The sequence below is a fragment of the Mauremys reevesii genome, linkage group 11 (genome assembly GCF_016161935.1).
Source record: "Mauremys reevesii isolate NIE-2019 linkage group 11, ASM1616193v1, whole genome shotgun sequence".
Lineage (NCBI taxonomy): Eukaryota > Metazoa > Chordata > Testudines > Geoemydidae > Mauremys > Mauremys reevesii.
Window position 1 is genome coordinate 13,971,511 of NC_052633.1, and position 25,648 is coordinate 13,997,158.

The 25,648-nt window shown below is 44.8% G+C and overlaps 1 protein-coding gene across 1 annotated transcript in view; it reads right to left on the reverse strand.

Moving 5' to 3' along the window:
* Nucleotides 1–838: 838 nt before the first annotated feature.
* The window catches only part of LOC120374436, a 156,822-nt gene continuing 132,012 nt past the window's right edge, over nt 839–25,648 (reverse strand). The window contains exons 6-9 of the mRNA XM_039494139.1: nt 22,385–22,495; nt 12,418–12,505; nt 8,981–9,065; nt 839–896 (exon numbers count right to left, since the gene is read on the reverse strand). Of these exons, the coding sequence (XP_039350073.1) occupies nt 839–896; nt 8,981–9,065; nt 12,418–12,505; nt 22,385–22,495 (342 nt within the window). The remainder of the gene's footprint in view (nt 897–8,980; nt 9,066–12,417; nt 12,506–22,384; nt 22,496–25,648) is intronic.

Genomic DNA, 25,648 nt, shown 5'->3' on the forward strand with positions numbered 1-25,648 from the left:
CGAAATGTGTACAGTTACATTGGTATAACGCCCAGGTGGACACCCATATTGTGATACAAGAGGTTTTTTTTGTTGTTGTTTTTTAAACAATTTTGCTTACATTGCTTTGGAAGGAATTTAAGTTAAAACGGGAAAAAAAACTTATTCCAAAATAAGCATCCGTACGAGGAGTTATACCCTATAACTGGTAAAAACTTTCCCATGCAGACAAACCCTAACCCAGCGTCTCGTAGCATGTCTTGAATAGTGAACATTTAGCAAGAACTCACTGTGCCATTTCCCTCTCTCTGTGTGTTACATATATAAAACTACATCATATATTGTAGCAAATAGAAGTTAATTGCCCTTAGCTTCTCATCAGTTCAACTCGCCTCTCTCCGATCTCCCAGGATATTCCTTTGAGAGTCGAGAGCAAGTCTGGCCATACCTATTGTATGACAAGCCACAATGAGTGAGATAAAAATGAGTTGGCAATGCAACCTAATGCACGAGATGCAGAACTTTCCCCCTTAGTCGATATTTTCACGTGCAATTGCTCTTCGTGCAGATTTTCACCAGTATTCAAGAGGAGTGTGACAGAGATCTCTGAGCTGCCCAAGGATTTAGGCAAGGTATTAAGTTAATAGAACGGAAGTGACAGTGCAAACAAGCAGATATTATTGTACTGGATTAGTGCATGCAATCATGTCTCCCTCTTGTGGCTTGCCACAGGGACTAGAACAGCTTGCTACTTCTTACAACTCAAAGAATTACCTGCTTAGTTTAAAGTGGCAGGAGCTTTTGCTTTTGAGGCTGAAGGTCCTGAATTTGATCCAGGTTGATAACTGTGGTGTCTCCATTAGAGCTGGACAGAGAATGGTAATTCTGCTCCATGGAAGATTTCAAGATTTCGAAATCTGGATTCCAAATGAAAACCAAAACATTTTGAAACAGCTGCCTGGAGCCTTGGTAGCTCCCCAGGTGGAGAGCTGGGCAGCTCGGGAAGCCAGAGCCCCCAAGGCCGTGGGCTGCAGAGGAGCTAGGAATCTGGGAGCCATGGATCTGGGACAGTCCATCTGGCAGGCTGCAGAGGAGCTAAGGATCCTGGAAGCACTGGGAGCCTAGGCTACAGAGGAACCCTAAGGCTGGGACACAGGGCTTCCAGGCTCCTGGCTCCCCATCAGCCCTCCAGGCAGGCTGGCAAGCATTTGGGCATGGGCTGGCAGGAAACCAGGCAGCTTTTCAATGGAGCCCTGTGTGGTTTTCCGTGGAGTTGCATCAAAATCAGCACAGACCCATGAAACATTGAAATTTCAAAAAAACAGCAAATTCCAAGGAAAAGCGTTTCTCTAATTCTCTCCCCCCCATAGCTCTCATCTGTAGGTATATAGCCGCTGTTCATGGCATGTTATTAATACGCGAATGACTGTGCCCGTATCAAGCACTGCAACAGCATTAGGCCCAAGGGCCACCAACATCACCCACATAGAGCCTGGCGCTCCCTCTGAACTCAGGCAGCTGCAGTTTCGGTACAAAGCCAGATGGATATCCAGGGTCCACCAGCCCCCTCCACTGATACAGCTTCACAGCAGAGCAGTCTCCTGCCATTATCAGACTGGCCCTGCTGTGGGACTCTGGACTGTCAATAGGTGCTGCTAGTGGTTGGTGACCCTTCAGTCCCAGGTACAATCCTTCTGCTACCTAGCCCCAGTCCATTAAGAACACAGGATTACTCTTAACGGTGAAGTGCTGAACTGTAAACTGGTAGCTTGAGCCCTCTCAGATCCCTCAGAAGAGAAAGTTCCTGTCTAAGCTTTCGGTTCTTGGGGAGTTGTGTCATAGAATCATAGCATATCAGGGTTGGGAGGGACCTCAGGAGGTCATCTAGTCCAACTCCCTGCTCAAAGCAGGACCAATCCCCAATTTGTCTAGGTCCCTCTAGTTTGACAGTCGTGTTGCCTGGTCAGTTGTTGAATTTCTCTTGATCCCTTGACTGAACGAGGAACTAACACTGCTTTTGAGTGAATATAGGAGAGATGAATATGGCAGCTGTGTGCGCAGCTGTCCTGCCATTGTGTGTACTGTACCGGGCGGGAAGAGAAATATGGTATGGACTTTCTTTCTCTCCAGTTTTATCTGCTCTTTGCAGTGTTGCCAGATTACGCAAAACGCACGAACAACGGCTAGTGACATGTTTGCATTGCATTTCATTTGTTTACGGAGGAGAATAAAGCATGTTCCTTTTGACTGGAAGTATTTATATCTGCAGGGGGAAAAGCACCACAGCGATACAGGCACACAGATACGACGACTCTTTCTTACTAGCCCAGGGCGTACTTAGCATGGCCTCACCCAGCATGAGAAGCCTCAAGGGCAGCATGAGAGCTGCAGACTACCTCCTATGGGTCTGCACCTGTGCCATTGCTTTCAATGGGCTTGGGCTTGGGCCTCGGAAAGGAAACAATCTGACACCTGGAATGGTCAGCTCCTTTACTGGTGTTTATTAGCATAGCTCCAATTGAAGTCAATGACTCTCTACTGAATCATACAAGTGGAGGATCTGGCCCACTGCACACAGGACACATACTGCTCGTTTCCCAGTTCAGCCAGCTTTAATGCACCAGTCCAGATCGACTGCGCATCCTTGTATTCCATCTGTGTCACTGGCTTTCTATTTAGATGGTTACCCTGACTCCCTTGACAGCAAAGGAGGGGATAAACCCCACCCGTTAGGAAGAAACTGCTCATTCCTCCCCACATGCAACTAGATTATCCAGGGCTTACTGCTGAGTTACTGCACTATGTCCTTGCATCTGGATTTCCTCTTATCCTTTTCCTCACAGCCCACTCAGTCTCCAGCTGCCGTAAGCCCAACAGTGCTTCTGTACCGATGCTCGCAGAAGAGCAGCCTGGCACTCAAGGCAGTGTGACTAGGAAACATAATTCTCCCTCCATAACTTTATCGTTCTTGCCATCGTGAAAGACTATTTTCTTTGGTTCTATAAGCCATAACCAGGGGCAATAAAACAGAAATCCATGAGCATGAAGTTTGGTCTTTAGATAGATTTTTGCTGTTTTGCATCATGCAAACTTTCAGAGAAGTTTCCAGCTCTTCAAGTTATGCATTCATAATGTAAATCAATACACCTAGTCATCGCTATTTGTTTTTCAGAGGCTAAAGTAAAGCAGGCTCAACAGATGTATTAATTTTACCTCCTTCCACCTGAATGAGCCAAATTTTGAGTCTTTATGTGATTACAATACAAACTGTTTTGTCCCAAACAGGAACAGGCTGCTTGGGGTGTTGGGCTGGGTGACCTTGGTCTCAAAAGTTCTGTTGAAAATATAACTGTGTTCGGGTAATCAGTTCACACAAAGCCCTCATCTGACCCAGCTGCAACAACCACAACTGAGCTGTATCCTCATAGCAGCTTCCCTACCCCTTCTCCGCATGCATCATCCACTATGTTTGTGTGTCTGCTCCTACCACACTACCTAACTGTGGGTATGTGATCAGAGATGTGACTGCAGCACATGTAGACACACCGATCTAGCAGTAGCAGTGAAACTGCGGCAGCACAGGCTGTACAAGAACCACCCGGGATCGTGGGTACATACTCAAGGAGCTAGCCCAGTATGCCACAACATCACTGCTGTTGGCACTTGTGCTAGCTGGATCAAAGCTAGCTGGGGTGTGTCCTCACGTGCTGCAATCACACCTTTTGATGGCAGCACAGACATGCCTGTGAATGTGACAGTGCATTCTGGGTGGCTGTCCCAGAAGCCCAAAGAACATGCACACAGAGACGCCTCAGCAATATGAAAGTCAATGGACAGTGGGATGTCCTGCCACACAGAGAACTGAACAGATCAAACTGCTTACACAAGGCACCATGAGGGAGTCCCACTGTCAGCATTGAGCGCCATGTAAATCTGGCTCTGAGCTCTTCGGAACAATATATAATTTTGGTTCTAAATAAGGCATGTTATAATGAAACCTATGGTTAAGGACATAAAGGAAGATGAGATTTTTGTGCTGAAGGTCAGAAAAGGGACCAGGGCAGTGCAAAATATTCACAAGTTTTACAAACCTCAGTACTGTGAGGTTTTTCACATTTCGCTTTGGTGCTAGACCAATTTTCACAAAGGCCTGGGAAACTGTGTTGTTTCCCACTTGAAAACAGGACAGAGTGAAAGGAAACTCTTATTTTGAAATCTGAGGGAAAAAAACCTTTTATTTTGAAATTTGATCAATTTTCTAGTTATCTGAACAAAAAATACCCAGTTTTGAAATCTGAAAGTCCCAAGGAATATCAATTTTCATACCAACCATAAAATGTCACTTGGAAATGTCACTTATTTTGATTCAAAGTCTTTTTAGCTCTCGCTGCAAAGAGAAATCTTTGATGGGTTGTTTCAGATAGGTCAGAAGTACACAGCTCCTGAGAAGCAAGCCACTAAGGAACAAGCAAAGAGGAAGAGCGGCCCGGTGACTGGTCTTTATTTTGGGATTTGGGAGATCCGGTACAGGCCTCCCGTGTGACCTTGGGCAAGTCATGTGGTCTCTCTGGGCCTCAGTTCCCCATCTGTACAATGGGGATAATGTTACTTCATAGGAGAATTGTGAGGACAAAAACCATTAAAGATTGCAAGATGCCCAGATACTAGGGGGATGGGGCCATCTAAGTACTTTAGACAGAAGTGTGTCTCGTAAATCATGGTTAGGGAGATAAGCTACAAGGAATAGCGGTTTCTAATTTTGTACTTTTCTAAGGACCAAATCCTGACCCACTGTTCACAGTGAGTAGTAGTTTAGTTCACAAGCAGTCCCACTGAAATCAAAGAGGGTTGAGATGTTTAAGGTGCTGCACGTGACCAAGGAGGCCTGGGATCAATTCCTGGCTCAGTCAAAGACATCCTGTGTGACCTTGTGCAAATAACACACTCGGCCTTGTTGCCTTGGTTGCCCACCTACAACAGAGGAGAACACTTCCTTTCTCTACATGGGTGTTGTGAGACTAAACACGTGCATGGCTGTGAACTGCTCAAATGCTACAGTCTAGGGAGCTGGACACCTAGACAGGTATTCAGAAAGGGAAACTGGCTTTGAATGATAAGTAGCTATAAATAAAGGAGGGAAATCCTGACCTTACTGAAGTCAATGGGGGTTTTTGACACTGACTTCAATGAAGCCAAGATTTCACCCACACAATGCAAATCTCCTGTACACCTCTCCACAGAAGCCGTGTTTTAGAACCAAGGAAACTGGAGGTTATAATGAGGGATATTTTACAACTAGGTAGGATTACAACGCAAGTCCGTGTGCTGGAAGCCTGAGCACAGCAAAGTGAGGCAGCGGCAGCAAGCAGCGTGCCTTCCATTCAAGGCGTAATGTATTTTTAATTATATCTTTTGAGTGCCCTTGATGGAGATTTTCCACTCCATCACCACCTCCTTTGTCAGTTTTAATGGATTACATTGATTAGGTGATTTGTAAATTTTGTTACCGGTCGGAACAGGATGGTGAAATATAATCTTCTAATTGATTACATTTTGAAATGTATTAGAGTTCATGCATTGTTCTGGATCTCAAATATTCAAGAGGGCATAGCCCTGTCTTACATCAGACGGCCAGAACAGATTTAACAGAAGGCTCAGGAATAGTGTCATGGCTAAAATAACAAACTCCAATTTCAGCAGGGCCCTTTATAAGAAGCACAACTTTGATGTGAGTTGTCTCGCATCAATGCAGTTGAGCAGCTTTGCTCTACAGTGGAGAAACAATGGATTGTCATTCTTCCCGTGGCTATAAGCATTCCATACCTGTGATAAGAACATGCCCTGTATTAATTGGAATGGATGAATATTTTAAGAAGCACACTGTCTGATAGGTTTGACCCCAAATGTGATTACACCACCTTTGAAATAGTTATCTAGTCAGCCAAGTCCTTTGGATGGAGGACAGGTCCATCAATTGCTATCAGCCAAGATGGTCAGGGATGCTTTGAGAGTTCCTAGCCTCTGATTACCAGAAGCTGAGGTGGACGACAGGGGATGGGTCACTCAATGCTTGCCTGTTTTATTCATTCCTTCTGGGGCACCTGGCATTGGCCACTGTTGGAAGACAGGACACTGGGCTAGATGGACCATTGGTCTGACATAGAATGCAACCACAAAAACGGCCATGCTAAGGGCCACGGGCTACCATCAGTAGGAACCATGGAACGTCGCTGCTTGTCACAAGATACTAGAAAAGCAGGCTAAAAAGTTGCAGGCATTGTGTTGTGTAACGATGGTTCAGTTCTCATCTCTCTTGCAAACTTCCTGTGTGCCCAAAGGCAAGTCACTTTGCCTTCCGTGCCTCCATTTTCTAACTGTGTAATAGAGACTGGATCCCCATTCTGCTATGAGCAGTACATTGTAAGCAACAGTCCTGCCTGAAGAGCTTACAATTGAAATAGGCAAGATGGGCAACGAGTAGGAAGAGAAAGAAGCACAGGAAGGGCGAGTGACTTGACCAAGGTCACCCAGCGGATCAGTAGCATAGCCAGCTCTCCTGAGCGCCACTCAGTGCTACCCACTAGACCAAGCTGCTCTCAGAATACTTGCCTACCTTGCAAGTGTGTTGCAAGTGTGTTGCAAGGATAAACTCAGTAACACTGGCAAGGCACTCAGGTACTATGGTAAGAAGGGACATACACCATAGACAGATAGACAAATAGCCAGCTCCAAAAGGCAGAAGTGCAACCTATCTGCACCACACCTGGACAAGAATGGAAAAGTGGGAGGAGTCATTCGAAAGGAGGGAGGAGTCATCCCCAGTGGCACTGATGCTTGATGATATCCGTAAACCAGAAAAAAAACTAACGTCAGAAAACCATCCCGGGTTACAGCTCCTGTATGCTCCAAGTTTTGCCTAAAGAACAGCTCAGAGGATGGGGGGAAACATTTTATTTTCATGCTGCTAACAGGATATTCCAGCATAACGGGAAGGAAAAAATGTAAAATTCTATTTTTAGAAAAGGACTTAACATCACTTCCTATTGTGCTTAGCGTCCCTATTGTCAAAGACCTTATCTGAATCTGAATAGCACCGAGATTTTTGAGTTTTTGTTTTTTAAAAAGTTAATTAAAACGTAGGGTTTTCACGTCATTTTAAGAAAAGCTGAGAATTTATATGAACGCCTTCTGTACTGATGGAAAATGCCACAGTTGTGCAAACACCAGTGAAAGGCACTGGCACTCATACGTCACATCCAAGGAAGAGCAGGACTTTGGGCCAACTGAAACAAAGACACTCATCATCCACACCTACAAAATACACTGCAGATTTTACATGGTACCCAAAATGAAATAGCTGTGTGCCTTCAGAGACAGGATACTATGTTTTAACAACCTAAGAACTGCCTTAAACCCCTATGATGAAATTGTATATGCCTTCAGGGGAAGCTACTTTCTAATCACAGGCCATTAACAGGTTGCTTACAGCCTAAAGCATGAGGGTTTATAGTCCTTTATACATTTTCATGCTACGTACTGTGACAGCAGATATACTCATTCAAAAAAAAGTATGAATGAGTACTACCATACATACCATACCACACCACTACAGGCTACCTTTACCTATGGCGCACCTGTATCTTGTGGTAGTGAGTTCCACATGCTAACGGAGCATTAAGAAAGTACTTTGCTTTTTTATCAATGCAACTTTCATTTGGGGAGCATGCAGTCAGCTCTACAGAGATATCTTGTGGGGTTGGAAGTGTTCATTAAAGCTGCCAGTGCTTGACCTTAATGCTAAGTCTTAGGCTATGTCTATGCTGCTGAAAGTGGTGTAGCGTATGTATAGCTACCCACCGCAGTGCAAAGCGCACCACCTCCACACTGTGGCGTGTGGCTACATGTGTAGGTGAAAGGCTCTGGCAGAGGAGAGGTAGTGCAGAGCTGCCAAAGTCTTTCCTGATGCCTCCCCCATGCCGGAGCCTTACTCACTGACAGTCTTTTCCAGGGAAAGACTCCTGCAGCAGGCAGGCAGCAGGACACTATTCTGCTTAAAAATTCAAGTGGTAGATCGGGCAGCGTGGCTTCGGTACATAGCATGTCTAAGATCCTAGTGAGATAGCCCCCATGTACTCAGAGACACTGACATGACTATAGCCAGATATTCTAAAGAACTCCATACCCAATGTGCATCCAATGCTCTGTGTTCTGTTGAAGATCTGACCATTACAATGCAATGAAAGTTCAACCCCAGACAAAAGCATTCGTGGTACCTAAGATCAGCTCAGGTGCCCAAGCAAACTGTTGAAATGGGGAAGGGGCTGACAACAAGGCATTTTCAGTGAGTGCACCGTGACTTTATAATTGTTATTTATATTACAGTCATGCTCAGAGTCTCCAACCAAGACCGAGGCCCCATTGTGCTAGGTGCTGTACAGACATGAATTAAGTGATGGCTCTCTGCCCTGAGATGCTTCCAGTCTAATACCCAAGTCAGACAAAGGATTGGAGGGAAAACAGAGTCACAGGGGGTGAAGTGACTTGCCCAAGGTGACCCAGCAAGTCAGTGGCAGAGCTGGGAACAGAACCCATTTCTCAATGCTCCATGCCCTAGCCCACACTGCCTCTCATTGCTTTGGAACCTCTCCCACTCATGCAGTTACAAGAGAGCTCTGGCTGGTGGCCCTTTGGGGCACCCTCGAGGACTCTCTTTTATCAGACTGTGAAGGAGGCTGGAGGCTAGCGAGGGGAGCATGTTACCAGTCCTGTTGAGCTGCGTGGGCAGGGAGGAGGTCATTACTGACCGTGATCTAGTTTGAAATCACCAGGATGTATGTTTTGTAGGGGACGGTTTGTACATTTGCCAAGAGGCTGGGACAGGATCATTTCATCGAATAAAATAAAATAGGAAGAGGTGAAAGGAAGAGGCACTGAATCCATACACAATTTGGGGTTCATCACTCCCTAATTCTGAGGGGTATTTAGATTTTTTTTCCCTCACCTTCTTCCGGATGTCGATAGCCTTTCAAACACATCAGTGCGGGAGGCTGTCCTTGGGGCTGTCATCCTCACGGGCGTTGGGGCAGCTGCGGGAAATATAACAGTAAAACCTTTTTCTTATCCGCCTCTTTTAAAGACAAGGCTGGGAGTGTGGAGGGAGAAAGACATGGGCCTTTGAGGATGGTGCTGTTCAAATTCAGCTGGGGGCTTTGCTTCAGTAGCTGGGAAGTGCATGTTTTAATGACCAGCGGAGTACATGACATTACACCAAATGAGCATTCATGCAGTGGCTCAGTGCAATGCACCTTCTCTGCTCAAAGAGGCCTCCCCAAGGAGCTGGAAAAAAAAATCACTCGCCAGTCAGAAGGAAAGACAACTGGTCTTACTCAGTGAGGGTGAAGGTCTCTCTGCGGCAAGGTATAGGGAGGCAGACAGCATGACTGGCTAGCAGAGTTAAAGAAAAGCTCTGTTTTCAGTACTGTCAATCCATTCCCTTCCTTCGCTCATCACAGCTGCTCACCACTTGGTTCACTAATGTGAAAGCAAGTTCATCTACACGTTCAAGAGACTAATTTATAGAGAAAGAGGAGAATCGAACGAGACATTTTTAAGTGCTGCCTGCAAAAGATGAAAGTGCAGAGGAGACAATGCAGAAAGGGAGTGGCGTTTGTATAAGGCAGAATTGCTCAGGACAACCAGCCCAATGTTGCAATATCTATTTAGTCTTCATTTTCTCTCAGCCTATAGTCCTCCCTCTCATTCTGCCATGGCCCCACGTGTACTGCAAATCCTGCCATGTTGGAGACCGGGATACCCCACAATTGTTCCCCATTCTAGTCCTTTTTTGCAACGTAGATGGACACAGGCAATGTTGAATTCGCTCACAGCCCAGCCAACTTGGGCACCTCCCATCACTCCCCCTAATACCATACACACCTTTGCAATATGGATTTGACATTTGCCCTCTATCTGGATGTAGGCTAGAAGGTGCACCGTAACGTGAGCACAGAGGTGCTGGCGATTCTATTGTAATTCCTATATTCTCCACAATGGGGACCACATCCGTTTATTTCGAGAGAGAACTAGTGGTGATTTCCCCAGGAGGCCAAGCAACAGCAGAGGGGCAGAGTTAAGATTGGTAGGGGGGAATAAACTATTTCCAGATTTTCTGCAGGCAGGTTCTGGTTTTTTATTTCAACAACTTTCTGATTTCCTGGCTTCTGATTGGGTGATTTTTAAACTGTATTCACTTTCTCACATATGGGAGGGACTTGCTGGGACATATTTGATTGTTTGGAAATACAGGGAGGATCCAGGAGATGTAGAAGAACACAATAGGTATTTCTAGTCTAATTGGTCTATTGACAGTGCTTTCTGATGGAGAGAAGTTAAAAGTCATGGAGAATGAATTCCCACAGAAACAGACTGTGATACCTTTACCCCACTTCACTGCATAAGTGGCACTAGCCATGGGGCATTAGTCAGCATAAGACTATTGTAATCTGACCCATGTTTTTCATTAGATTGAGCATTATAATGGTAGTACATTTACCCCCACTGTGTTTACCTGATTCATTTCAACCCACTGACCTCTGGGGATCACTCCATATTAGTATAAGAGAAAGAATTTCAGTCTCAGTTCATCTGTTCTTAGACGTCTTTTGATTAAAAAAAATCACTGATGATGAAATAGGAACATATGGGTCTACTGGGAGATAAAGGGCAGCTGATTAAACTGGTGTTTCCCCCCGACCCCTCCTTCCACCGGACATAAACCAGGGTACGAGACGCAAATACCGGTGACATTTATGTTATAAGGCAGGAAATGATTCTATTGTCCCCATGCACCTTTTTACCCAGGAAAAAAAAAGAAATGACTTTTCAACTTAATTAACGATGCAGAACCTGAGGAAAGGGAGAGATATGCAAAAATCCAGACAAAAAGATTGCAAGAAAATGAATTTGCTGATAATACAGTACTTGCAAAACAAGCTTCTGATATTCCCCTCTTGACACAGCGTCTGTTGTCTACCAGGGCAATCATATCCAACCGTAATTGTCTAACAATTGTTCCGCACTGAGAAAATAGTTCTGATTACAGACATTAACACGTTTAGGCATTAAGCTTCCTCACTGTAATTACCCTTGAGCTTAGTCTCACAAAAAAATTAATATGCTGATCGCTTGGACTAATAGAACCAGAAAAAGGGTGATGAATTGCTTCCAAATCAGATAAAATCAAGCATGACATCATTTAATTAATTTTGAGGTTGGGGGAGGAAAAAGGAGAGGGGTGATGCTGAAAAGAAATGTCTCTCTCTCCCTCAGGGACTTCTTCACGGATAGAAACGCATCCACAGGGGAGGCAAAGAAGGTGTGGGGGAAGGAGGGAGTGTGCTGTAGGTGGATGGGCGTGTAACTTTTGTATGTGAGCATGCAGTGCCAGGCAGATGTGCTGTTACATACAGGTAATATGAATGTGATATCGGATATGCACTTCCCCGCCAGTATAACTAAATAGCTATGGTACTGTGAATGAGATTGCATGGCTTAGCTGTCGAGTGAATCATCATCTGATTGCTTGGTGGCCACATTCCATCCATCTCTTCTGAGACACTTACACAAGAAGAGAGACCACTATTCGGGGCACAATGGCTGCATCCTCCAGGTTTCCCCATAAAGATGGATTTTACACTGCGCGGATTCTCCATAGCAGACGCTACAGAAGAAGGTTTTGTAGCTTGGAGGATGGGGAAAGGAGCCAAGCACATGGTTAGTGAGTTATGTCCTGTGCACCCCATCTCTTCCCTAGATTGTGACCACACTGATAGGAAAAAATGTGCATGCTATCCCTATACAAGGCTGCAGCTCAGTCAGAGCACGGGCCGCATTATCACTGTAGCCCAGATTGGGAGCAATTATTCCCACTGATTTCATAGGCCTACCTAACGAGGGCCTGTACTTGTTCTCTATGGGTAGGTCTATACTCACTGTCCGGGTCGACGCGGTGAGTTCGACTTCTCGGAGTTCGAACTATCGCGTCTAATCAAGACGTGATAGTTCGAACTCCCCGCGCGCTCCGGTCGACTCCGGAACTCCACCACCGCGAACAGCGGTGGCGGAGTCGACCTTGGAGCCGCGGAGTTCGACCCGCGCGTCTGGGCGGGAAGTCAGTCGAACTAGGGTACTTCGAGTTCAGCTACGCTATTCGCGTAGCTGAACTTGCGTACCCTAGTTCGACCCCCCCCCCCTTAGTGTAGACCAGGCCTATGACAAGCAATAAAAAACTAACAAAATAGGAGTAAAATGAAAGGATGTGGCTACGGCATGGGCTGTTGGATTAAGTGGTGTCACTCTCTCATTCTCAACCTAAACCTACCACATAGGTCACTGCCCGTCTCACAAATAAACCTTCATGGTACAAGGAGCACGCTGTACCTGCTATGGATACAGAGGCCACTCGCTTCTTGTAGCCAGGCAGGTAATCATCCATCTTCCATTTCAGATTCCGCATTACTCGTGCGTCCTATGCAAAGAGGAACCAAGAGCAAAGTTACTTAGAAAGCAAAGTTACTTTAAAAAGGAGACGTGGGGTTGGTTTAACTTTCAAAGCAGTCTGAGTCACATAGTTTGGCTGCCATTGATTTCAGTGGGAGCAGGACCAATCAGAGCGGGGGTGCGGAGTAATGCAATCTTATCACTTTGAGTGTTAAACGCACAAGTGTTTTGAAGCCATGTTTTATGCACATACAATACATGTTGTTTCACAATTTATAAAAATCTTTGCTGACAGGATAATGTGCTTAGATCCTAACTGGTCAGTTATCACCCACACCATATTTCTTCTCCATTGTGTATTTACTGCACCTAAGAGTGCCAGAAACAAAAGGATCTGGGCTTTCCTTACTTAATTGTTTTGGGGTTCAGCTGTGTACTTGGGGGGGGGGCTGCATAACTTAGTATCATATAAGATACTAGAATAGCTAAAGAAAAATGCATCATGCACTTCTCATTGCACTGTCTCTTAGGCACCTGCATGCTACTTACCATCTTACTCAACATGATTTTTTCCCCCTATTTCTGCATATTTTTCTCTCTGCTTGCTCAGGGCTACCTTTAATTGTGTCTTTGTGTGTCTATATTTACATGTTTAGGAAGTGACCTCTTCTATCATAGTGCTATGGGAACAAAAAACAACAACAAAAGGAAAATGAAATAAGAGAGTCAAAGAACATAGGCACTGCCATAACAGATCAGACTGATGGTCCATCTAGTCGAATATCTTGTCACAACTGGGCCAGGACCAGATGCCTCAGAGGAAGGTTCAAGAAACCATGCAACAGGCAGCTACGGGAGAAGCTGTTGCCAAAGAAAGCTTCCTAGTCCTAACCCCAACAATCATCATCATACTCATTTTTCAGTTGGAGACCTTTGACTGCAAGATAAAGTGACTTGGTCAAGGCCACATAATGAGTAAGAGCAGAGCCAAGTTTAGCACTCAGGACTGGCAGATCCCAATCCTGCGCTCAGCCCTCTAGGCCACACTGCCTACTTTAACAATAATTTTTTGAAGACAATGCCTTATAGAAGAAGTAATAGCATTTGGTCTATGAATCTTGATTGTGCACCATTCCTATGTCAAGCAAATGTGGTTTGGCCGATGTTATTTCTGCATTTAACTATAACCCAACTAATAACCTCATAACCACTCGGCAAAGCTATCCTTTTCCCCAGGTTGGGCCAAAAGAAATATGATGAGGTTCAACAAGGACAAGTGCAGAGTCCTGCACTTAGGACGGAAGAATCCCATGCACTGCTACAGACTAGGGACTGAATGGCTGGGCAGCAGTTCTGCAGAAAAGGACCTAGGGGTTACAGTGGACGAAAAGCTGAATATGAGTCAACAGTGTGCCCTTGTTGCCAAGAAGGCTAATGGCATTTTGGGTTGTATAAGTAGGGGCATTTCCAGCAGATCGAAGGATGTGATCATTCCCCTCTATTCAGCACTGGTGAGGCCTCATTTGGAGTACTGTGTCCAGTTTTGGGCCCCACACTACAAGAAGGATGTGGATAAATTGGAGAGAGTCCAGCGGAGGGCAACAAAAATGATTAGGGGGCTGGAGCACATGACTTATGAGGAGAGGCTGAGGGAACTGAGATTGTTTAGCCTGCAGAAGAGAAGAATGAGGGGGGACTTGATAGCTGCTTTCAACTACCTGAAAGGGGGTTCCAAAGAGGATGGATCTAGACTGTTCTCGGTGGTAGAAGATGACAGAACAAGGAGTAATGGTCTCAAGTTGCAGAGGGGGAGGTTTAGGTTGGACATTAGGAAAAACTTTTTCACTAGTAGGGTGGTGAAGAACTGGAATGGGTTACCTAGGGAGGTGGTGGAATCTCGTTCCTTAGAGGTTTTTAAGGTCAGGCTTGACAAAGCCCTGGCTGGGATGATTTAGTTGGGTTTGGTCCTGCTTTGAGCAGGGGGTTGGACTAGATGACCTCCTGAGGTCCCTTCCAACCCTGAGATTCTATGATTCTATGATAAGCCTCAGGATCACCCCTCTTAGTAGTTTGAGTGTTCTAGACATGGCTTTACCAGAGGTGAAAGTAGCAACACATGGGGGAGGGGCGGGGAGGAATCTTGGATTTGTTTCCATTTGCCCATTGGAGGGCAATGACCGTGGAATACAAGAGTAAAGTGGGTGGGCATTACCAAAGGTTCAGTTCTGACCCTAGCCAAGATACTGTATGTATCCTTTAGCAAAACTAGCTTCACCTAGCCAAGAGCCATCAGAATGATGCTGCAGTACAAGGAGGAGACGTGGCTGAGATAGGTGGCTGCTATTTCCTTGTAGCTAGGCAGCAAAGAAGTGAAAATGAACAATTCAGCTTGGCCCTAGAGGTAGAGAGAAAGAGGATAAAGCTGCTAAATGTGGCTCTGGATTCAAGTTCAGATCCATACCACCCCACAATACAGAGGCACACAGAGGTTTATCTTCAGGAGAAGAAGATGCAATGCTTTGGTAACATCAGAAGATGTTATTTTTATCTGCAGTGGCCATGGATCGAGAACCAAAGTAGACACTGTAGGCCAGATCCTCAGTTGGCGTAAACATTTCACACTCCACTGAAGCTGAGGCTCCATCCCTGCCTCTTTAAAGATCTTATGTTTGGATTTCTGTCTGCAGGATGTTAATATTCATATATTTGTATGCAGCCAGCCTTTGGAGCACGCAAACGTCCTCTAACTGTAATTTCAGCCTGGTCAAGGTAACAGACCTTTTTCATTAAGTGCTTCCAAATTTCCAATCTATCCATGAATGTGAAAAATCTGTGCTAATTAAGGCCTGCCGTATACGCCAAAGTGCAGAGAGAAGTTAAGGAGGTTCCGAAGAATTTGTTAAAGATACAGTGTCGACATTAATGTGACTGGGATTATTTTCCCCCACACTCAGTAACATTTCATCCTGGTCTTTATTAATCGGACAAGTGGTTATTTTAAAAAATACCTATGCCTCCTTTGGTCTTAAGTGATAAGGGGTTTAGTTGTTGGGAAACTAGCCAGTTCTCGGGAAGTCGGTGGTGCATGGCAGCACAATGCCACAAAGGAGGAAAGGGTTTCCGGTCACAGAAGTGCATATTATATATATACACACACACATGAAGGGCCAAAAAAAACTACTACTACATTTTTCTAAGTACAGGTATATTCGTTTTAATTCCAGATCACCTACAAGTAGATGGTAAGAATATTTATTTCAGAGGAGGGGGAAGATGACCATATTTTAAAATTCAAATTAAAGGATACCATTATGGCAACATTTTAAGGGATGCAAAATGCTCCTAGAAAAGACTTAAGTACCCTGTTTATAAAATGTATTCTATTGTTGCAGGATTTTTTTTCAGTGACTTGGTATCTGAATGAGTTTATCATGAAACACTGAGCGAGTGTTATCACTCATTTTGAGTGAAACAACAGCTTCGACAGTGGTAACGTTCATTCAGCTTCTTCTCTTCACTTCAAGCGCTGTTCATCACACTGAGCACTCATTCCACTGAGCTGTTTGCTTCTGCTAAACATAGAACAAGTTCTAGTCACGGTAGCGATACCGTTTTAGCAAACAGTTTTTAGAGTCATATAAACATTGTGATTGATGAAATGGAAAAATGGAGTATGTCTGTTAGTCTATAAGGTGCCACAGGACTCTTTGTCGCTTTTTACAGATCCAGACTAACATGCTACACCTCTGATACTGGAGTATTTCAGGCATTCCTGGAACACTACAGAAAAAACAAGCCAAACAAAAAGAAAATGCCATTGACTTAAATGGACAATGTTCCACCAAGTTCAGCAGCTGAGGAGTAAAGCTCTCTGTGGCTCACTCTGATTTGTGTCCTAGATACGTGTCTATTCTGATTACCAGACATCTGGTAGCCCTGATGTACTGTGTAATAATATTCCAACTATGTATGTGAAACACTTATAAATACTAATTAAAATCTAATCGTTTATTAAGACCACATATATCTATCATCTGAGAAGCGATTTGAGCTCATTTTCCTTCACATCCTTTATTAATAAAACCCAGTGAAAGGCACTGACATTTTTTTAAAAAAAAGGTTCCTTGGCATTGTGTAGATGGACCCCATCAGTGTGAATTGGAATATAATATAGTTTATTATCACTAACACAGGAATGAACCATAACTCTAAAGAGTCAAAGCCTCGAGTGAGCTATGAAGGTCATTTTTGTGCATCCAGATGTAATATGCCACTGACTGCGTTAGCATCCCATTTTGGAGACAACGTGGACTGCCTTCACTTTAATAAATGGCAAAAATGAAGGTTTTCAGATGGAACATTACACTGTTAGTCCTACTAGACCTGGACAAAATGAAGGCAAAAATCAGTTCAGTTTATAGACACTTGTATTTAATGCTTCTCTTTTTCAGCCATCTTTAAAGGACAAAAGACTCAAACATTCCACACCAACATTATTTTTTATATGCTTCAAAAACAACACACCCTGACCATCACTTTTGCCATTTGGAAACTTTGATGCATCCACCAAATGGAAGAGGGGCTAGATATTGACTTCGGATGCCACTAACCGCATTATTTAGTCTCAGTCTGAACATTACCCAGGTGACCATTAGAGCTCTCTTGTAATCGGTGGCTTTTGATTCGGGAAATCTAACCTCCCTTGAAACCAACATGCTGCGGATTTTGATCCCTGCTAAGGGCTCTTGGGCCTGATTTTTAAAAAGGCCTCAACCCAGCCTTTGATATTTGTGGGTCGTGTGTGTCTGTGTATATATGTAATTAACAATGTTTATACACACAAGCACAAACAGGTTGTTAGAGGCACCAGGCTGTATAACTGTAGTAAGAAAAATTAAGGTGTTGGTGATAATTCAGGGCCTTGGGGTAAATTCCTGCTGTTAGTTAAAACTCTGCATCCACAAATGACTTTGGGAGCCTTCACTTCTACAGACAAACAAAACCTTCTGCAGGAATATAGGCTCAAATCCCATTTACTTCATCACTGGGGGTTTTGAAGAGCAGGTTGGACAAACACCTGTCAAGGATTTAAGTTTACTTGGTCCTGCCTCAGCACAGGGGATTGTTGGTATATGGGTCTGTTTGTTAGCCTGGGATAAAATGTTGGGTTTGACTTTTTGATACTTTTATACTAAAATGTGTAAACAAGGGAGAAAGACACTGTGACGTTGCTTCTGCCTAGTCAGCTGGATTTGCTTGGGAACAGATAAGAGCAGTTGAAGCTTTACTTCAGAGCACGCTTTAAGATTGCCTTGAGATAGGGGTTGAGGCAAAGTCAAACAACCAGTTTGGAGGGGCAAAAGCACTTGTGGGGGAAGGTATAAAACATTAAAGACCAAAGAAACACCCGTCCCTGATCAGAGCACAACCTCGCTCCTTACCCCTCCCATGGGGTACAAAGGGATGGAATGAAGACCCCAGATCCAAAAATGGAAGATGACCCTTAGTTGTAAGGGATGGGACTGTATTACAGGCATATTTGGGCCTGCTAAGAAGGAGGAGGTGGGGATAGGGAAAACGGGGAATGAGGACACAGGCAAGGCTCTGCAGTGACAGAGCTGGGAAGGGGGACACGGGGTAAATTCTCTGCAGTGTCACAGCTGAGAATGGAACACTGGGGAACAGACTCTGCCGGCGCGTAGAGCTATGGATATACTTGTTTGGAACTAACCCCAATAAACATCCCATTGTTTGCGCTTCAGACTTCTGGTCTTCTACTTTCTGTCTGCATGACAAGAACTGGAGGAGGGGGTGAAGGGAAAGTCCGCTAACGATGACTATTCAAGGTCCCATCCAGCCCCACATTTCTAAGGCTCTACCCAATCCCAGTTCCTTACACCTCCTATTGTCCTTTTTGATACCCACCACCTCCTGACTTACATTTCTGTCCCTGCCCTTCCCTACTCACACACTTGTACAGCAGTAGCAAGAATAGATGATGATTCCACATTGGCTACGATGCAAAGGAGTGATCAAGCGGATTGGGTGCTAGGTAGCAGAATAGGTTAGCATAGCAGTACTTCCCCCTGAGGAGCAGATTTCAAGTCTTCCCGAGATCACAAATTACATCCCTAATTAGGGTCTCCAGGTGCTACTGCCATACAGGTAATGAATGACACTTAACAGAAAGAAACTAAGCACGCCGCACACAAACATCACACAAAGACAGTCACTGCCCCCAAAAAACTAAATTTCCCAAGCTCCCATTTGTCCACAGCCCAAAGGCACATTTCTGCATCCCTGGCAGCCTCTGTTCAGCATCCATGATGGAATAAGGATGCTTTTTTTCACATCCCAAGTTGGATGCATGTTTAGAATTGTCTGGGATGAGCTTTAACCCTCCTATTATGCTTAACCCTACCAAGTGCTCTTGGTTCTTCCCTTTCAAAAGGTTCCCTGACAACCACTTTTAACTGCCCACACTGCTCAGCTACATACAGCTCATAAATTTACTAGAAATTCCAGCATCAAAATCTTCGGTCTATATTTAATCACATTGCCTCTCAAGGTAAGATTATGCCACCTGGGATTCGGGCTCCCAACATGCTGAGGTTCATCCGCAGCCTTCATGTTCCTCAGAGCCCCCGTTACAATGGTTATTTTTGGAGCAAAAGACCTATGATACATCTCGTTTTGGGTATTGCTCTTCTCCCATCTGCCATAGTTCTATTTATACACTAAGTTGTGCATCACTCACGCTAGCTCAGTTCTGCAAGCAGCAACTGGGGTACACTACTACTATTTTCTTATTGGAGCATGAGCTTTCGTGAGTGAATACCCACTTCATCGGATGCATGTGACATTTGCATCCGACGAAGTGGGTATTCACCCACGAAAACTCATGCTCCAATACGTCTGTTAGTCTATAAGGTGCCACTGGACTCTTTGCTGCTTTTACAGATCCAGACTAACACGGCTACCCCTCTGATACTATTTTCTTGGGAGCTGTTATTTGAGTAATAAGAGGATGAAGCAGACCAAAAAATACCCACTACTACTTTTTCCCCACATCCAAACAAGCCACCTGGTCTGGCTTTAGAAAGGCTTTCAGTGTTCTAAACAGATTTTGCTTTAAAATAATAATGAAATACAGCTGGTTTTAACTCTCTTGGTCTCATTAAGCAGGGGTAAAACTGTGAAAACACAAATGTGAGAGTGTTAGACTTGGAAGATGAAATCATACGGGAAATGACAAATGCTAAAAATGAAAATAACTTTCAAGAAGGAAAGCTGAACAACTGTGAGTTCATGCGTAGCAGGATTTGCCTGCATCCCTGAGGCTGCTTTGGGAGTCTGTAGAAAACCAAAATATAGCACGGTGCATAACTACCCACAACATCAGATCTCACTGTCAATATGCCGACTCTTGAAGGCTACTTCAATAGGATTGAAGACTTTGGGCCAGGCCCTCAGCTAGCGTAAGTCAATGTAGTTCCACTGATTTTCACCAGCAGAGGATCTGTCCCTTTGTATTTGCTTTGAATACAGGGGTTGTCTTAGCACTGTACTAGCATGAGCACCATTAATTATAGGGCCTTTAATAATTCTGCCAAATTGCCGGGCAATTTCCCTCCCCTGCCCCAAGTGCCAAACATCACTTTTTCCCACAGATCACTGGGTATCCTGCAGGGCTGTGAAGATTGGTATTTAGTGATGCAAAGAAAATGTTTGAGTTTATTAATCCCAGTCCAGCATTTTGATTCCTCTCTCCAACGCACATATACCATGAACTCTGACTGCACAGTTCTTCTCAGAGAGTACAAAATAACCCTTTATTCACCACTCTCCTGGAGACAGAGAAGGAAAATTCCCTGCCTTTTCTTCACCAGTATGATCCCCTCAAGAAAGGTTCATCTACAATAGAAAAACTACAGCAATTGGGAACAGGTTTTCAAAATACAGTGCTATGAACTCTCTATACTAGCATTGGTAGTAACTACATTTTCTAGTGCAGGTAAGAGTCTAGAACTGAGGCTGATCCAAATCAATATTTTTTAAACCTTCCCACATGATGTGACCCAGCCAGGTAAAGCGTCAGGGCTAAAATGTGGTTTGAAGCCACAGCTCTTGGCAGGGGGGTGAGCAAAGGCACAACATCCAATGGGAGCTTCTGAGAGAGATACCCTGGAAGCAGGCAAGTGGGGAGGGCAGCCACTGACACACCCTTTGACAGGTTATGCTGTGTGCTCCGGATGTACCAGGCCAGATCTGCCAGGGAAAAGCCTATTTGGTGACAACAATGCTCATTTTCCCAGGGCTTGGTGACAAAACTTAGCCCCATTGATGTCAGTGCCAATACGCCCAGTGACTCAACTGGAGCCAGAACCAGGACCAGGAAACTCAAAGGGTGAGATTCACATAGGGATTTAAGCGTGATGATGCTCAGTGGCCACCACACCTAATGTTTAGGCACCATGGGGCGGGAGAGGGGGGAAAGCACTGGGATTCACCAAGCTCAAGTTCAGCACCTTGGCTTCTTTACAGTGGGCTTAACAATATCCAGAACACAAGGCAGCACCTCACCTAATCCAGCCAATGGGCAATGCTGCACCAACAGATGTGTGCTAAGCTCTGCCCCTCACAGGGAGTTTGGGGCCTAAATCCAGGCTGCAGGGAATAGCCTGTCTCTGCTTGGGATTCTCAGCTGCAAACCCTCTCTTGGTGCTAGGCGCCCAGGCTGTTTTAGCAAGGAGGACCACCTCCCTCATAACAACCCAGTGGGAGACTCCAGTCCAAGACCCACCTCTGCCCGATGGGGAGAAGGGATTTGAACAGGGATCTGCTATCTCAGGGAGGCGCCCTAACCACTGGGCAATTCTAATGTAGGGCTTCTCCATCTCGTCTGTTGAAGCTATTCCACTGTGGATATTTAATGAGAATCTTCCTCTTCCGCTGTTTTGTGTAAGCTCACATATGGGGCCTGATCCTGTAGGTGAGCTCTGAGCACGCTTCCCTGATCGAGAGAGGAACATTGATCTTTCCCCACTTTGTGAATCGCTCTGGGGCTTCGGGATCTGGGTGCCCAGAGTAAGGCTGCCGTGAACATGCTCCGTGACAGAAACGTAGGTACCTGGGGAAACTTTTCCTGCCAAGTCTCTGAGCCGAGCAAATTTAGATGCCTAAAGGGTTCGACAGAATCTGAGCAGGGGGTTCGTGAATCCCAGTGGAGCCTGATTCTGAGATTTTGGCACCTAACGTGGCAGTTAGACACCTCAGTCTTTTTGTGACTCAAGCCCAAGTAGTAGAACCATACTAGGCCTACGTGCAGCATGGCTGGGTAAGAGTCCTTAGCCATTCCTTCCTTCTCTCCCCCACATGTAGTGCCAGACTGAATCTAGTCCATAAACTGAATATTTTTGGGGCGGGGGGGGGGGAAAGCAGGAAATGCCACTGTTACTGGGAAGCTACTTTGCTTTTCCAAATAATAAATGTGACATTGCACGGGGAAGAAAAAAAAATGCAAACCACTATTTGGTGTATCCAAAGCAGCTCTCCATTCAGACTATCCACTGCTTTCCTAGAAGCTGTCCAATTTTATGCCAATTAAGGCTTTGGAACCAAGTTTTGGACCAATTTAACAATGCAGAGGGAATATTTTTCTGTGCTTGCTTTTGGCTAATTATAGCCCTTAAGCTGTTGCCACTGCTAGAAACTTGATTCAGGAAGCCATTTACAGTGCGTAACAACCACCTTATTGAACTACTGACTTATGGCCAGTGTTACATATTATTATGCACCAGTAAATGGTTTTCTTTGTATTACCTCTCTAGTTACATATACACATAGACACAGAGTTCCCTCTCTTTTCTATGGCACTCCCATAGCAACCAACACAAAGAGCACTTACCAAAGTGAGCATCTGGTACTGGAGATCTTTCTTCTCTCTCTCTACAGCCTGTATCTCTTCCGTAGACAGAATCGGAGCAGATATCCTCTGGGTGTAACAGCGGCACTTCAACTACCAATCAGAAAGGGGGAAAAGGAGTGGTTTATTATTTCTACTTTACCTGAGGCCAGCCCTATAGTATGAGACTGTCCATGGGTGACTGGCTCGGCCCTTTTAGTTTTTCTAAATAATTGCCAAGCAGGCTCATAAATTATCCACACTGAGCTTCCAGTAAAGTTTTGCTAATGGTCCTCAAAAAGGGAGCAGAATCGGGACTATTTTCCTACTCATTTAGGCATTCCCTTTTTCACACCGTTGCAGCAGATTTCACAAATTCACTCAACTGCTGCAAGTAGCATTGCTATAGTGCTCTGGATAGTCGCATTTCTATAGGTAATGTGGTACTATTTGGTACACAGGATAATGCAAAGGAAGGCAAAAAAAGGGTTTACATTTGCATTATTCTGTTTACAGATTGTACTCCCTGGAGAATTCTGCATCACTGCACACATGCAGAATTCATATCCCCCACAGATTTTTTTTTCCTCTGCAGAAAATATAACTGAAGCACCTCTCCAGCAGAATGTGCCTTTCACCCACAAGGGGCTGCTTTGGTGCCAGAATATAGGACAGCCACTCCTGGATAGGGAGTGGAAGAGGCTGCATTGCTCACAGCACCCTGCCTGTGGGGCCAGGTGACAAGGCATGGGATATGGGGTGGGGGGGGAGCAGAGAGCAGGGCACATGGGGCTGCTGGGGTGTGTCACCTTATGTGTTATTTTGACAAATAAGATTGCTCTAACTTGGCAATGGCTGCATTAGCCAAGGATCCGGCAGAGCACCATCCATATGGTCCTGCACCAGGTGTTCTCTGTAAAATGAGGTGTAGAATTGGCTATGCGCAATCTGAGGATTTCCCGGTGGCAGAGGTAATCCTCAGCTGCTGCTTTAAGTTAGTTTTTTACCTGCTGTGTGCATACAGCAGGTGACACAGGGACCAAGGATTTTTTATGACCCTCATCTCTAAATCCCAACCCAGAACGACCCTCTCCAGCTCTCCTTATGGAGGGCCTATAGGCAGAGCTGCATTCTGCTGAACCACACCAAGCTGTGGGAGTTTGCCTTCATGTAAGGCAGTCTTATGTGTGGAGCTGGAATGAAGCATTAGAAAGGAGAGAGTCATAGTAATGAAGTATCCTTCTATTCTACATATGCCGTTTCACAGCTGGGATCTGAAAAGCCAGGCCAGGACTGGACGTGAAAACACAGATCATGCTGTCATGCCAAAAACTTTCTTGCAGGTGTCTAAACAGAGCAGCTTCCCTGAATTCAACACCTTACAACTTTTAAACAAATAGTGTATTTGGAACAGGGGGAAGACAACTCTGCAGAATATTTAGAGGACATTGTTGAGGGACTTCCCAATTTGCTTAGGATTCATTTTACTCTTTTTTTTTAAATCCTCTGTAAAATTCCAAATTTATCACAGTGTGTCCAAATAGAGGATTTCCTTCACTGTGAATGTTAAACTTCCAAATACAAAGAGCACAACATGCTGCTAGGCAAGATGAAGGAAGAAAACAAAGCATCTGAATTCAAGTCTCCATGAGAGCACGACACCTGTGCACATGGCTAGCTGGCTGTAGGAATTTTTTGTTTTGCAGTATTATTGCCCTCACTCTTCACAGGGGTTATAGAGTTCCCTTGCATGACTTCTCAACAGCTCACTCCTCCCAGCACATCAGAACCACAATAAAACCTTTAGCACCTTCCAGTGCCCACCAAAGAGGTTAAGGTTTGGTCCCTTCTCACTTCTCCTCCCTCCCAACCTTGACATGTTTGGGATGTTAAATTCTTCTGCTGCTTTTTTCTCGCCCAAGGTGTTAAAAATAGTCTGCTTCCACGATGCAGACTAGACTTTCTTGAATAAATAATCTCTCTTTTTGGCATCAGATATCTGTGAATGGGGACCTAAAGTTGTAAATCCAACTTTATTTATTTATGCACAACATTTAACTGAACGTCAACACTCTGAACTGCCTGAGTCCCTCAGTCTAATGGATATGTATGGACAGTAAAGCATTCATAGGAACAAGATACTGACAGGTTGTATAAAATCATCAGATTTACTCTGCTGATAAATTATTCACTGTAATTATGAGTCAAACACGTTATTTAAATGTATTTCTGGAGGTCAAATTAGCACAAATAATTTTCCACTGCATTATGATGTTTGCTAATACATTATGAAAGCCTTATTGTAATAGTGGTCTCAGTTAAGTCAATTTGTCATATTAGCAAACACCATAAAACTTGTACCACCCAAAGCCAATAAGACATTCCGCTGTGCAACATTTCAAATGATTTATACGTTGCAACTACATTTTCAAGTATATTTGCAAAGCGGATATCTGCTAATACAGTGGAAATTTACTGAGCCAAGAAACGCACCCACAGACTCGCTATGTAACCATTGCTGGGCAATTCGCAGAACCCCATTGTTATTACAACAAATTGGAGAGATTTAAACTGTTCTTCTCCACCCCAAACCGTGTGTGTTGCACCACGCAGCTGGTTTATTACAGAATAGTAAATATTATTTATGCAGCAATATAGGCACGCCTGGTGCTTTATAAACAAAGTGATTGATCCTCAGCAAGTTGCTTACAAACTATCATTCAGATGCTGCAAACAATTATCCATAGATACTAAGCTCAGAAAAGAACATTACATCAGTGTTTCCCAACCTGTGAGTCCCAGCCCACCAGTGGGTTGCAGGAAGGGTCTACATAGGTGGGCTGCCTGTCATTGCCCTCATGTCACTCTGTTCCCTACATGTGCCCCAGAAGCACTCACCGCCCCAATGAGCCTCCCCCCAGGGCAGACAAAAGAGGCAGTTGGCTCTGGAGCCCTCCACTAAGTGGCACTGCAACCTGATACATGGGAACTCAGCACCATTCAGGTTTGGCCCAGCTGAAGGGGAGGATCAGCTGGGCCATAACTGAGTGGCACTGTGACCATGTGCACCAGGTCTCAATGCCCAGAGCAAGGAGCCGGGCCTGGCCATGACAGACAGGTGCCGTTGCTATGGGGGCAGGGCAGGATAGGCTTGCTTTCCATGGGAGCCTCCCAGCCAGCCGGGACTGCAGGAAGGGGCAGGGCTGAGGGAGAGAGAGCGAAAGCAATGGGGCTGGGGGTAGCCAAGCAGGAGGCTTGAGAGAAGGG